At 44.5% G+C, this 15,341-nt stretch overlaps 1 protein-coding gene across 2 annotated transcripts in view; it reads right to left on the bottom strand.

Annotated features, from left to right (window-relative positions):
- The window catches only part of LOC126455624 (uncharacterized), a 184,401-nt gene extending 178,949 nt beyond the window's left edge, over positions 1-5,452 (bottom strand). For both annotated transcript variants that reach the window (XR_007585343.1, XM_050091388.1), the window contains exon 1: positions 5,320-5,452. Coding sequence is in view for 1 of the 2 variants with exons in the window: in XM_050091388.1 (XP_049947345.1) it covers positions 5,320-5,397 (78 nt within the window). In the remaining variant the exon portion in view is untranslated. The remainder of the gene's footprint in view (positions 1-5,319) is intronic.
- Between the last annotated feature and the right edge of the window lie 9,889 nt (positions 5,453-15,341).

The following is a 15,341-nucleotide window of genomic DNA, read 5'->3' as shown; positions in this document are numbered from 1 at the left end:
GTGTCACAACTTTCGGGTCACTGTTGGTGGCAGCAATCTGAAATAAATAGCAGTCGACATGAGGTGTTCGGAATGGTGCCGATTTTTAATAGTCAGTACTTGGTGCCAGGTGAAAAAGGTAACCGGATACGTCCTAAAATCGTGTCGTACCTCCTTTTGCCCGGCGGCGTGCAGCAACTCGACGTGGCATGGACTCAACAAGTCGTTGGAAGTACCCTGCAAAAATCTTGAGCCATGCTGCCTCTATGGCCGTCCATAATTGCGAAACTGTAGCCGGTGCAGGATATTCTGCACGAACTGACATGTCGACTGTGTCCCATAAATGTTCCATGGGAGTTATGTCGCGCTATCTGCTATATCAAATCATTCTCTAGAACTGTTCAGAATCTTCTTCCAATCAATCTCGAAGAACTGTGGCCCGGTGACATGGCACATTGTCCTCTACGAAAATTCCAGCGTTGTTTGAGAACATGAAGTTCGTGAATGGCTGCAAATGGTCTCCAAGTAGCTGAACATAACCTTTTCCAGTCAATTATATTTCCACTCTGACCAGAGGACCGAGTCTATTCCATGTAAACACAGCCCACACCATTATGGATCTAACATCAGCTTACTCAGTGTCTTGTGCACAACTTGGGAGGATGGAGGGTGGGGGGAGATTTCTGCGCCACTCTCGAACTGTTACCAACTGAAATCGGAACTCATCTAATCAGGCCAGGGTTTTCCAGTCGTCTAGCGTCCATTCGATATGGTCATGAGCCCAAAAGACGCCCTGCAGGCGATGTCGTGCTGTTAGCAAAGGCACTCGCGTCGTTCGGTTGCTGCCACAGCACATTAACGCCAAATTTCACCTCACTGTCCTAACGGATACATTCGTCGTACACACATTGATTTCTGCGGTTATTTCACGTAGTGTTGCTTGTCTGTTAGCACTGACAACTGTACGCAAATACTGTTGCTCTCGGTCGCTAAGTGAAGGCCGTCGACCACTGCGTTGTCCGTGGTGAGAGGTACTGCCTGAAATGTGGTAGTCTCGGCACTCTCTTGACGCTGTGCCTCTCGGAATATTGAATTCCTAAACTATTTCCGAAACGAAATATCCAATGCGTCTAGCTTCAACTACTTTTCCGCATTCAAAGTCTGGTAATTTCCATCGTGTGACCAAAGTCACGTGGGAAACCTTTTAACATGAATCACCTGAGTACGAGTAACAGCTCCGCCAATGCACTACCTATTTTGTCTGCGCGATACTACCGCCATCTACGAGGGGCGTTCAGAAAGTAAGCTCCGATCGTTCGCGAAATGGAAACGACTTTGAAAATCCGATAAAGCTTTGCACAGATGTGTTGGGTAGTGTCTCTAGTATAACCCCAGTTAGCATCACGTCGCTCTTCTCATTTCTGAGCTCGCAGTGAGTGCGTAAAGATGTCTAGAAAATAGTGTCTGCCGCCAAGTACGAGGGCCTGGTGAGAAATTTCGCCTGAAGCTATGCAGCTAACATTACATAACTGTCGTGCTGTTTCTTCTTCAAAACAATTCTCAGCCGCATTCTGCAGAGGCAATGAAGATGCTCCTGCATCGTTTTCAAATGGAAATGTGAGATTACCCACAATACAGTCCGCAATTGTCTCCCCCTGAGTTTCATCTCTGGTCACATGAGCCGCTGTCTTTGAAGACAACATTTTGGCACAGACAACGAGGTGTAGGCCAGCGTGGAGAATTGGCGGAAAGCACTGGCGGCTGCCTTCTATGATGAGGCTATTGAAAAGTTGGTACAACGCTATGACAAAAGTCTAAGTCAGAACGGCGACTATGTAGAGAAGTAGCTGAAAGGTGTAGCTAATTGTTGCAAGTAAAACATTTCTGATGTGCACTGTGGTTTCAATTTGGCAATCAATCGGAGCTTACTTTCTGAACAGGCCTCGTATATACAGGGTGTTTCACAAGTCATGGTGCACATTTCTACATGTTGTAGAGGGGACTTAGTAGATGAGTTTTACGTAGGGACCCCAAGTCCGTAAACGGTTCGTTTCCTTGTTGCAAGGAAAACAAGAGCGACTCATCCCCACGCCCTATTTTTCTTACGCAGTTCACCTGTTATGATAGGCTACCTATATTCATGAATGGTACGATGACCTCTGTTTCCACCTCCGTTGTTTTCATGCTTCCTGGTGATGCATCTATTGAAATTAAAGTGACTAGTACTGCAGTAACAGAATGCCTGAGTGCACTTTCGCAAAGTACATCGATTTGTTGTTAATTTGCGGTGAAGCTCGACGTAATGGAAGAGAAGCTCAACGTCTGTACCACGAGTACTTTCAAAATCGTGTGACTCAATCTCATCCATGTTTTCCAGAGTAGAACAACGGTTGTGGGAAAGTGGAAAATGCACAGCAAGTGATAGAGCAAATTGTGGGGATCCAAAAATGTGGCGCACCGTTGTACTAGCAAAGGGAATGCTTCATCAAGTGGAAGAGAACCTATCGACGAGTTCTCGGTTCTCGAGCCACTGGACGTGACTTACTTGTGTCTCACTCGTCTGTCTGGCGTGTTCTGCATGAACAGCAACTCCACCCCTAGCACCCTTAGAAGGTACACGCCATGCTACCGGCATATTTTGTGCCACGTGTCAATTTCTGTACTTGGTTTTTACACAGTTGTGTGGATTTTCCTCAGTTTCCAAGGCGAATTTTGTTCACCGACAAAGCGCGTTTCAAGAGGTAAGATGTTTTGAACGCTAGAGATAACTACATTTGGTATCAAGAAAACCCCAAAGGCACGTGTACACTATGATTTCAGCACACCTTCGCAATCAATGTCTGGGCAAGCATCTGCGATAGTTGTGTGACTGGGGCATGACAGTTTCTTGGTATTTCTGCAACAACTGCTGGCGGAGTTTTTGGAAGATGTGCCATTGGACATTCGGCACTAATTTTGATTCCAGCATGATGGCGCGGCTGTACATTTTGCAGTTCGCGTACGAAAACATCTGAACGGAGTCTATGGGGACAGGTTGCTCGGTCGAGGTGTACCACACGCTTGGCCACCAAGATCGCCAGATTTAACCCTTTGAGACTTTTTCTTGTGGAGCCACGTGAAAAGTCTTGTTTACGAGGCCCCTGTCCTGTCGGAGGAAGATCTGATGACACACGGATCATGCTGCGGCAGAAACGATTAATCATACACCATGTGTGTTGGACAGAGTTTATGCGAACATACTGTGCAGATACACTGTGTGAACCGAAATAGATGGTCACCATATCGAACAGCTGTTGTTATATCACAGCAAATGAAACTGAAAGGTATACATCTTGTTTTCCTTGTAACATGGAAACGAACCGGTTCCGGACATAGGTTCCTAAGTAAAACTTGATCTGCTAAGTCCCCTCTACAGCATTTAGAAATATGTAGCATGAATTGTGAAACTTCCTATATGTGCAAATCGCCATCCCACGACTTTTGTCAGTTCACTGTGTAGCTAGTTTATTGGGAGCTCATAACGTACAAATTTATGTGGGTTATAAGTTAATAATAACATAGTACATAATGCCGCCCTAGGTTCCGCCCCACAATGTCAGTATTGGCTCTTGCTTAAAGAAGTTTGACGACCACTGATCTGCAGTATCTGGAACAGAATTGTCTGTCAAAAGTCGCTCTCAGTTTGCGACACCAGGCACTGGGTCATTCATACGCTGAAGCGCGAAAGAAACATGTATAGACATGCACATTCAAATACAGAGATATGTGAACAGACAAAATACGGCGTCGCGGCCGGCAACGCCTATATAAGACAACAAGTGTCTCGTGCAATTGTTAGATTAGTTACTGCTGCTACAATGGCAGGTTATCAATATTTAAATCAGTTTGAAAGTGGTGTTATAGTCGGCGCACGAACGATGGGACACAGCATCTCCGAGGTAGCGATGAAGTGGGGATTTTCGTGTACGACCATTTCACAAGTGTATTGTGAATATAAGGAATGCGGTAAAAAATCAAATCTCCGACATCGCTGCGCCCGGAAGAAGATCCTGCAAGAACGGGACCAACGACGACTAAAGAGAATCGTTCAACGTGACAGAAGTGTAACCCTTCCGCAAATTGCTGCATATTTCAATGCTGGGCCATCAATAAGTGTCAGTGTGCGAACCATTCAACGAAATATCGTCGATATGGACTTTCGGAGCCGGAGGCCCATTTGTGTACGCTTGATGACTGCACGACACAAAGCTGTACTCCTCACCTGGGCCCGTCAACACTGACATTGGGCTGTTGATGACAGGAAATATGTTGCCTGGTCGGACGAGTCTTGTTTCTAGTTGTATCGAGCGGGTGGACGTATACGAGTATGGAGGCAACCACATGAATCCATGGAACTTACATGTCAGCAGGGGACTGTTCCAGCTGGTGAGGCTCTTTAATGGTGTGAGGCGTGTGCAGTTGAAGTTGCCTGGTCGGACGAGTCTTGTTTCTAATTGTATCGAGCAGGGGGACGTGTACGAGTATGGAGACAACCTCATGAATCCATGGACCCTGCATGTCAGCAGAGGACTGTTCAAGCTGGTGAGGCTCTTTAATGGTGTGATGCGTGTGCAGTTGGAATGATATGGGACCCCTGTACGTCTAGATACGACTCTGACAGGTGACACGTATGTAAGCATCCTGTCTGATCACCTGCATGCATTCATGTCCATTGTGTATTTCGACGGACTTGGACAATTCCAGCAGGACAATGCGACTGTCCACATACCCAGAATCGCTACAGAGTGGCGCCAGAAACACTCTTCTGGCTTTAAACACTACCGCTGTCCCCATACTCCACTGACACGAACTTATTCAGCATATTTGGGATGCATTGTAACGTGCGGTTCAGAAGAGATCTCCATCCTCTGGTACTCTTACGGATTTACGGACAGCCCTGCAGGATGAATGGTGTCAGTTCCCTCCAGCACTCTTTCAGACATTAGTCGAGTCCATGCCACGTTGTGTTGCGGCACTTTTGAGAGCTCGCAGGGTCCCTACACGATATTAGGGAGGTGTACCATTGTATTTTACTCTTCATTGATATGTACTGAGACGAATTGTCATAATTGTGAAACTGACAATAAATAGTTACAAATAAGACGCAACAATAAACAACAAAACGAAAGCATCTCATAATGTCAAACATCAGTTACAGTCAATCCCCTGGGGAATAACTGAAAATAGACAATACAAACGATTTGTTTGCTTTAAATGATCATTCCACTATTCATGAGCTTTCATCTTGCTACACCGGGTAGAAGAGCTTAGTATACATCCATATGGAGAGCAAAGACTTACGCTGTTTGTGATGTCGGCTAGAATGGCAGTGGCGGCCACGCTGAGCGCCCACAGGGCAAAGCGATGAGCATTGTTCATTCTGGAAGCGAGGCGCGCACCATGTGTGGTCACCCAAACCAAGGCCCAGCTTTTAGCCGTCGCCCCATCCACTGCGCACTGTATCTGATGAGAGCGGCACGCGGAACCGTGGCATTGTTTCCTGTACATGCAACAGTCCAGGCTATGTATCTCATAAAATCACACTGCTCTCTGTTTCGTAAAGGTCGTCCTGAGCCCCTGCTCTGTACATCTAGTTAATTCAACACATAGCTTTAGGACATAAAGCAGCTACCCAGGTAATGACCAAATACATTTACTGAGGCTTCGCTTGAACCATAGGGCTATCGTTCGAAGAAGACAGATACAAAATAAAATTATAAAAGAGGAGAAGAGCAGATGGAAAGGGAAAACAGGGAAGGAGATCTCATTTTACACACCATTCTCTTTAGTGATACAGGAAGTCTGAACACCCATAAACTGGGAAAAGAAAGACGCAGTGCATGTTAATGGGATATAACACATACATCTTCCGCTTAACTGATAACCTTTTCATTACACACATCAAAAAAAGTTTTGCATCACCCCGGTTCCTAGAACTCCTGAAGATAGACGTTGACTGTGGATATTGTATCACAGACACAGTCCCTCTGACTGTTCAGAGACGTGACTAAACGCGCCCAAAGATGTAAACAACCATGCATGAGCTGTGTCTATTAGACGGAGGTGGTCCAACAGCCGATCAGTTCCAGTCATTCCACCAGGAAGGAGGTACACGGCTCATGCTGTCTGTAGTTCAACCATGCCTAGACGGTCAATACCGCCGTGCGATCGCGTCCTCATTGTTACTCTGTGTTAGGAAGGGCTCTCAACCAGGGAAGTGTCCAGGTGTCTCGGAGTGAATCAAAGCGATGTTGTTCGGGCATGGAGGAGATACAGAGAGACAGGGACTGTCGATGACATGCCTCACTCAGGCCGCCCAAGGGCTACTACTGCAGTTGATGACCGCTACCTATGGTTTATGGCTTGGAGGAACCCTGACAGCAACGCCACCATGTTGAATACGTGCAGTTACAGGACGTTGTCTTACGACTCAAACTGTGCGCAGTAGGCTGCATGATGCGCAACTGCACTCCCGACGTCCATGGCGAGGTACATCTTTGCAACCACAACACCATGCAACGCGGTGCAGATGGGACCAACAACATACCGAATGGACAGCTCAGAATAGGCGTTATGTTTTCTTCACTGATGAATGTCGGATATGCCTTCAACCAGACAATCGTCGGAAACGTGTTTGGAGGCAGCCCGGTCAAGCTGAACGCCTTAGACACACTGTCCAGGGAGTGCAGCAAGGTGAAGGTTCCCTCTTGTTTTGGGGTGACATTATGTAGGGCCGACGTACGCCGCTGGTGGTCATGGAAGTAGCTGTAACGGCTGTGCTATACGCGAATGCCATCCTCCGACCGATAGTGCAATCATATCAGCAGCATATTGTCGAGGCATTCGTCTTCATGGACGACAATTCGTGCCCCCATCGTGCACATCTTGTGAATGACTTCCTTCACGATAACGACATCGCTCGACTAGAGTGGCCAGCATGTTCTCCAGACATGAATCCTGTCGAACATGCCTGGGATAGATTGAAAAGGGCTGTTTATGGACGACGTGACCCACCAACCGCTCTAAGGTATCTACGCCGAATCGCCGTTGAGGAGTGGGATAATCTGGACCAACAGTGCCTTGATGAACTTGTCGATAGTATGCCACGACGAATACAGGCATGCATCAATGCAAGAGGACGTGCTACTGGGTATTAGAGGTACCGGTGTGTACAGCAATCTGGACCACCACGTCTGATTGTCTCGCTGTATGGTGGTACAACATGCAAGGTCTGGTTTTTATGAGCAACAAAAAGGGAGGAAATTATGTTTATGTTTATTTCTATTCCAAGTTTCTGGACAGGATTAGTATCGAGGTCAGGTGTGCCGGCCAGTCTGTGGATGGTTTTTAAGGGGGTTTTGCATCTGCCTCAGCGAATGTGGGCTGGTTCCCTTATTCCGTCTCACTTGTGCTATGTCGACGATCGCTGCGCAAACACTTTCTTCACGTACGCGTACGCGTACACCATAATTACTCTACCATGCAAACATTGGGGTTACACTCGTCTGGTGTGAGACGTTCCTGGGGGGTCCACTGGGGGCCGAACCGCACAGTAACCCTCGGTGCGGTGTGAGGCGGGGGTGGGGTGAGTGGACTGCTGTAGCCTGTTGTGGGGTTGTGTACCACTGAGGGCTACGGCGGGAACGAAGTCTCTGTCGTTTCTAGGCCCCCTGTTCCATACAATACAATACAATGTCGAACTACGTTTTAATCCAAACTCTAGACGTATCTGAAGCGCAAAATTTACTATCATGTGTATTTAGCATGACTTTGCTTGTAATGTACAAACGATACAAACATCGACATTTGCTAAGCTAGAGACAGAACGATATGCATGAGGTATTTCTTGGAGAGGTAGCTAGGGAATCTATTTATTTACTTGTTGTTGCTGCAAAATAAACTTGTACTTTCAATGCATAATGCAAATTGTATAATAAAAAATTATAGTTCTGTTAATAATGACGCAATGATGATTATCGTGTTTTATATTTATTGAATATAATTACAACAATTTATCTTAAGTGACCACCACCTAACTCTAACTACTAAATGTCAGTTTATACAGGTATTGTGATCAAGTGTAACTGTACTCGATATCTGATAAACTCTTCAAAGATGGCTACTCGCCACAACTATAGACTACATTGTTACATTGAGACTAAGCCAGTTTACCTTTTCCAGTGCCCTGGAAGTCAAACATCCACAAAATTTTCTATTCTTTGAGCGTGATATGATTGTCATGTCACCAGTAATATTTTCCTTTTTTCTTTGATGTGGCCCCCACACAAGAGTTTGCTACAGGTGTCACTGTGGTGTCAAACCAGGTGAGCACGTCACCAGATGCTCGACTGCCTTACTTCAAAAAGACTTAACAAAAACGTCTTCTGGCAGAAATTAATAATTATTAATAAAATAAAAGAAATTAATTAGAGAACAGAGACAATCATTGTCTCAGCTCTTCGGCAGACTATTGGTTAGTATTATCTTTACAAACACTATATTCTGGACTCATAATTCGTAGTGGCGTTTCTTCTTCTGCATAACTTTTTATTCTACATGCTACTGTTTCCACTGCTACAGTTTTAAGCTTCTTGCTGACGTAATTTAAATTTAGTTGCATTGTTCTCTATTTTATCAAGCTGTCGGCACTTTTCCTCATAATGTTCTATAATACGCTCACTATCTTATCTCGTGTCCACCCCCTACCTAAATTTGGGATGATTGTCACACTCAAAGAAATGAAGAGCCAATAGATTGGAATACAAAAAGCAAAGAAAATGAAATGGTAGTGGAAGGGAAATAAAACTAGGTGACCGGATAGTGAATAGAACAAGGAACGAATAAGAAAAGTGCAAGTCGACGACCTGGTAAAAGATGGATAGATCATATCACAAAAAAAATATATGAACAACATTGGCGCCTATGCTTGAAACACTCATTTGTTTTCTTTGTCTCCATATGTACCTAAGCCCTGTTTCAGTGTCATAAATTAAATCTCTGGTTTTATTTGTTATAAAACGTAATTGTTGCTGACAAACGAGTATTCTTTATTTTACACATGACGCGATTCGGAAAATGGTGCCAATTATCCATACCAGACAGGGACTTCACAGGGGATGGCGTAATTCCCATGGTGTGTTGGGAGGTTAAACATTGGCCAGTGGGCAGATCCCCCCCCCCCCCCCCCCAACCACCCCTCACTGCTCCCAGCGCGGACGTCGGCGTCCCGGCAGTGCAGCCGGTGTGGTTGCTTCGGCAGTCTTCATCACTGCCTCGGCCAACTGCTGCAGCGCCTCGGAGAGGCGCGAGATCCGTAGCCTTATTCTGTATTGTGCAGTCACTCTAGCGATCGGTTCGGTGAATGGCTGCACTGAGAGAAACAGGCTTACCGCAACCGAGCCTCTGTGCAACTCCATAGGCCATTTAATAGCGAATCTACCTACTCCCAAAGAATTGAGTTGGATTCATGCCATGTTGCCGTCTCTCCTTGTGCCAGCCAATCGAAGGCAGCTGACCACGGCTGCAGGCATGTTCACATGGTGCACTGCAGCATGCACAGCGGCCCATATCCAAAGTAGCCAGCTGACTCACTATTCCCTTTATTGTTTCCGAAAAGTGTGTTTACAGTGAGTACAGTTGATCATATGAAGGAGGTATAATCAATATAATACACTACTGGCCATTAAAATTGCGACACCACGAAGATGACGTGCTACAGGCGCGAAATTTAACCGACAGGAAGAAGATGCTGCGACGTGCAAATGATTAGCCTTTCAGAGCATTCACACAAGGTTGGCGCTGGTGGCGACACCTCCAACGTGCTGATATAAGGAAAGTTTCCACCCGATTTCTCATACACAAACAGCAGTCGACCGGCGTTGCCTGGTGAAACGTTGTTGTGATGCCTCGTGTAAGGAGGAGAAATGCGTACCATCACGTTCCCGACTTTGATAAAGGTCCGATTGTAGCCTATCGCGATTGCGATTTATCGTATCGTAACATTGCTGCTCGCGTTGGTCGAGATCCAATGACTGTTAGCAGAATATGGAATCGGTGGGTTCAGGAGGGTAATACGGAACGCCGTGCTGGATCCCAACGGCCTCGTACCACTAGCAGTCGAGATGACAGACATCTTAGATAATCTGCATGGCGATAACGGATCGTGCAGCCACGTCTCGATCCCTGAGTCAACAGATGGGGACGTTTGCAAGACAACAACCATCTGCACGAACAGTTCGACAACGTTTGCGGCAGTATGGACTATCAGCTCGGAGACCATGGCTGCGGTTACCCTTGACGCTGCATCACAGATAGGAACGCCTGCGATGGTGTACTCAACGACGAACCTGGGTGCACGAATGGCAAAACGTCATTTTTTGGATGAATCCGGGTTCTGTTTACAGCATCATGATGGTCGCTTCCGTGTTTGGCGACATCGCGGTGAACGCACATTGGAAGCGTGTATTCGTCATCGCCGTACTGGCGTATCACCCGGCGCGATGGTATGGGGTGCCATTGGTTACACGTCTCGGTCACCTTTTGTTCGCATTGACGGCACTTTGAACAGTGGACGTTACGTTTCAGATGTGTTACGACCCATGGCTCTACCCTTCATTCGATCCCTGCGAAACCCTACATTTCAGCTGGATAATGCACGACCGCGTGTTGGAGGTCCTGTACGGACCTTTCTGGATACAGAAAATGTTCGACTGCTGCCCTGGCCAGCACATTCTCCAGATCTCTCACCAATTGAAAACGTCTGGTCAATGGTGGCCGAGCAACTGGCTGGACACAATACGCCAGTCACTGCTCTTCATGAACTGTGGTATCGTGTTGAAGCTGCATGGGTAGTTGTAGCTGTACACGCCATCCAAGCTCTGTTTGACTCAATGCCCAGGCGTATCAAGGCCGTTATTACGGCCAGAGGTGGTTGTTCTGGGTACTGAATTCTCAGGATCTATGCACCCAAAGTACGTGAAAATGTAATTACATGTCAGTTCTAGTATAGTATGTTTGTCCAATAAATACCTGTTTATCATCTGCATTTCTTTGTGGTGTAGCAATTTTAATGGCCAGTAGTGTATCTTCACATAATAAGAAACCTACCTTCTTGTGTCTCAAGAAAGGAGAGACAACTCCTCAAAAGTGCAGGTACATTGAGAGACCCAGGCTGACTCATGGCACCTGAACTGTCATCAATCACTGCCCTCTGATCAGACCAATGTCCCAAGAAGTTAAGAGATGTCAAAATATAGAAGGAAAAAATAACTATTGCACTTGATGACTGATAATAATTATACAACTGATTTAGTCATTTCAGGACTCGTGAAATAAATGCACCTTAAGATGTAAAGGGATTGCTGTAGCTCTTTGATGGGCTCTCATGTATGGCAACAACTCCTCAACCAAACTATGGGCTGTCCCCTTGCTCAGCCTGTACCTCACTACAAAACTGCTCTCAGGCATTGCAAATGAGCTTGTCTGACCCCACAGATTATGTTGGAAAATCACATGAAACAGTATTTCCTTGAGCCATCTTGTCCACCTTCGTTGCTCTTGCCTTCTTAACAGTACTTCGTGCCCCATGACCACTTCCATGATTGTTTGCTGAAATGCATGCATAATAACATTTATGAACTCACTTCTTACTCAGATGTGTTCCGGTGATTCTTCAATAAAACCTAATGACTAAATACAAAACAAATATCACTCAATACTTTTAAAATAACAAATTATCTCTGCAGTCGAACCCACCGAACTAAATGAGCGCCCTTACTGACACCTCACCACCTCTCAGTACAGTAGACAAACAACTGATAGGCAGACCAGTAGTTAACAGGCCTCAGCAGTGTACAGAGTAGCAACTTCAGCCACCGAACTGAGAGTGACATCACTACCGAGGCTAACCTACGGAACCGAATGGTATAGGCAATACAGAATAGGGCTACAGCCTGAGCACTGCAGGCAGCGAGGCAGTATTGAAAAGTGGCTGGCGGTGACAGCGGCTGGTGTAGCTTGGTTTAACATATCATCAGTGCGAGCGGCATTGGGAGAGTCATCGCTAACGTTGCCTATCGCGCTGGTGACATCTTCTTGCAGGGAACATTCAACTGCCCCTCTGGCGTGGCTGTTCTGGCGCATTTGCACATGCGCGCCTGTCTTCTATTGTGCCCTGGAACAGGGATGGCTGCAGTCTCGGTTAGGGATGGTGGTTATCTCAGAAACGATCAGTTTTAGGTTACACCTAACTTTCCGTCTCCAGTTTAACCTGACTGCTAAAAACCTTCATAATAATGGGCTCCTGAAATAATTGATTTCCGGTTTTTTATTGCTATTATTGTCAGTACAAATGTAGACTTCGAACAAAGGTGGGAATTCTAATGAAGTTGAAGGAGTAGATCACGATCGATATGACGCTGAGACTGCGGCAGAAGTTGAATTCATTGCCTCTACCAAAGACTACGAAGGTGAAGGAGACGGACGCAGTGACAGTGAAGGCACAATGTCGCAAGTTGATAACTTCGGTGCCGCATCGCTTTTGGATGGTATGAATTTTTCACCACGAAGCAACACAGAAATAAGGATTCAGTTACCATCCCGACTTTTATAGCACATCAATAAAATTATAGGTATAGAAATTAAATTTACCTTTTCTTCCAAGTAACATAGTGGCTGTTTCCTCTTTATATGATCCTGCAACTTTGTTATGTCTCCTCCCGTTTTTAATCATTTAAAGCTAGTGGAGCAATGTACATCTTTCCTACCATACTTTGTAAAGTACTACCACGAAACAGAGATTGCACCATTCTGGACTACTACTAATGTCCTAGGATGACAGTGAGAAGTACCGTAGAGATCAGGTCGGGGCAAGTCCAGCACACTGCATGTAGACGTGTATTGTCTATCAGAACATGCCACTAGAGTTGCCAGGAGTCTGGCTTTAGCCAGATATGTCCGGATTTTTATGGCCATGGCCAACCTGATAGATACGTCTTTTGTTAGGCCTTTTAGTGAAGAAGTATAAAAGTTCCAAGAAATTATTTCTATTAAAAATAATGTTCTTGATAAAGCGGCTTGAAATGAAAAATATTAATATTTAACTATATATTATTTTTATTTGTTTATAAATCTAACTAAAATAAATATGTTTGAATATATTTTCACTTTCTGTCCCAGAATAACGTACAATTATTTTACTTTGGTTACTAAAGAGCTTTTAGTTTATTCCAAGGAAATGATAAAGCGTGAGTAATAAGAATTAGGTGGAATAGGGAGATGTCCAATAAGGATACAAAGATATACCAACCAGTGCTATTCTTATGTCTGTGTCCTATGTTTTTCTTTGTAGAATGAGCCTAACTTACAATGTCTCAGCCATGCGAGGCGCAGAGTGACTGAAACAAAACTGAACGTGTTGATCAGCTGACGCCCACTCTCCCAGCCCCACACTGCTAAGCTCGCATGTCACTCCTACCCATGTTGAGACACGCAAGTGCAATAATTTTACTTGGAATTTCTGGAGCTCGCAGAATATGACCTTGCAATTCCAGGCAATAATACCAACATCAAACGATTGTTCTGTTTTATAAACGCCCGGTGGACAAAGAACAGCAATAAATGGCATACCAACACAATTACCAATGATGTTATTGTTGTATAACTTAAAATTATCCTGTCAAAAGTTCCAAGAAATTATTTCTATTAAAAATAATATTCTTGATAAAGCGGCTTGAAATGAAAAATATTAATATTTAACTATATATTATTTTTATTTGTTTATAAGTCTAACTAAAATAAATATGTTTGAATATATTTTCACTTTCTGTCCCAGAATAACGTACAATTATTTTACTTTGGTTACTAAAGAGCTTTTAGTTTATTTTGGCATAATATTATCTTAGGAGAAAGATAGCAATTAACAAGACTGAACACTTAGTTGCTATCATAATTACCAAATTATAAAGATTTTTAGTGATAGTTTTTTTAGTTTAAGCACGGTTATAGTTTGTGTCATAAACAACTGAGTGTAAGCGATAATTAATAAACGACTGAATTCAAAATTTGTAGTCTGGCTTTTAGAGCAAAAAGTCTGGCTAAATATAACGTAAAATCCGGCTTCTTTGTTTTTGGACCAGGCAGCCATACACGTCACACCACAACAGGTACATTACAGCATCCACAATGATGTACTGATTCGTATCTCTTCTGTTCGTTACTAGTTCCCAACCGTAGCTTTGTTGTTAAAAAAAGTGCTGGTTTCCATGAAATCCAATATTTCAAAGCAATGGAGATTTTACTAGTAAAAATCACTCGTTTTTAAAAACAGTTTTACTTAAAAACCAAAAATTTTAGCACTGCTGATTTGAGAAATCAATATGCCTGTTAATTTGTTCGGTTATGAATAAAAAACAACTAACATAAAAATACGAAAAATGTCGGTTATTCGGAACTAAAATACCAGCATCTGTTCTAACCAGTTGGTAGTTCCCAGCCATAGTCCTGGTGGAGGTCAGCACAGGTGCAGCAGCAGCAGTGTTGGCCAGCCTCTCTGCCTGGGCACAGACATTGGTCAGAGTGGCCAACCGTCGTCTTTGCTTGAAACATTTCACAGCTGCAGCAGCTCACAACTTGTTTGCCGTTGCAGGTCTTGCACCTAGGAGGGTGCTGCATCTTAGGGTGTGGGCAGTGCTTACTAGAAAGGTCTTCCATGCACTTGACGCATGCCTCAGGAAAGGAACAGTGACGAGCCACATGTTCCACTCCTTGACAACAGAAGCACTGCCGAGAGCCACGCTTGTACTTCAGAGTTTCTGTGGTGACTGATGTCCTGGCCACAGCATTCTTATTTTCTTTCCAGTGGTACAAAACTAACATCTTGTCTGGCTTATAAAGGAAATGTGAAGTTCCTAATGGTAGACCTTTGGCTCCAATGAGAGCTGGAGGAATTTAGCGCTTGTTTTTACGCAGAGTGCCAATCATGGTGATCTTGCGTTAGACCTCCTCACAAAGTTCTATAGATGAAAATTCGTTATCGTTTGTGACATTGCGCTTTATTAGATGGAGAGGTTGTGTTCGTAGAAGAGGGCATTGGGTAGGTAATAGGAAACCTTGTTAAGTTAATGTTCCTTTCTCTGTGTAAGCGATACCTCCACAGAAGAAGAAGAAGTTTCTTGCATCACAGAGTAGTACAATCTTCATCCCATATTTGTCGAGTTTTGCTGGTGAGTAAATCTCGAAGGGGCATTTACCCCTGAAACTGAGAATTTGTTTCATTGACTGTCACTTATTCTGAAGCTGTGTCATATACAGAACAACTCTGGTTG

This window comes from Schistocerca serialis, chromosome 2 (genome assembly GCF_023864345.2).
Source record: "Schistocerca serialis cubense isolate TAMUIC-IGC-003099 chromosome 2, iqSchSeri2.2, whole genome shotgun sequence".
Classification (NCBI taxonomy): domain Eukaryota; kingdom Metazoa; phylum Arthropoda; class Insecta; order Orthoptera; family Acrididae; genus Schistocerca; species Schistocerca serialis.
This window is presented reverse-complemented; position numbering and strand designations above follow the sequence as displayed.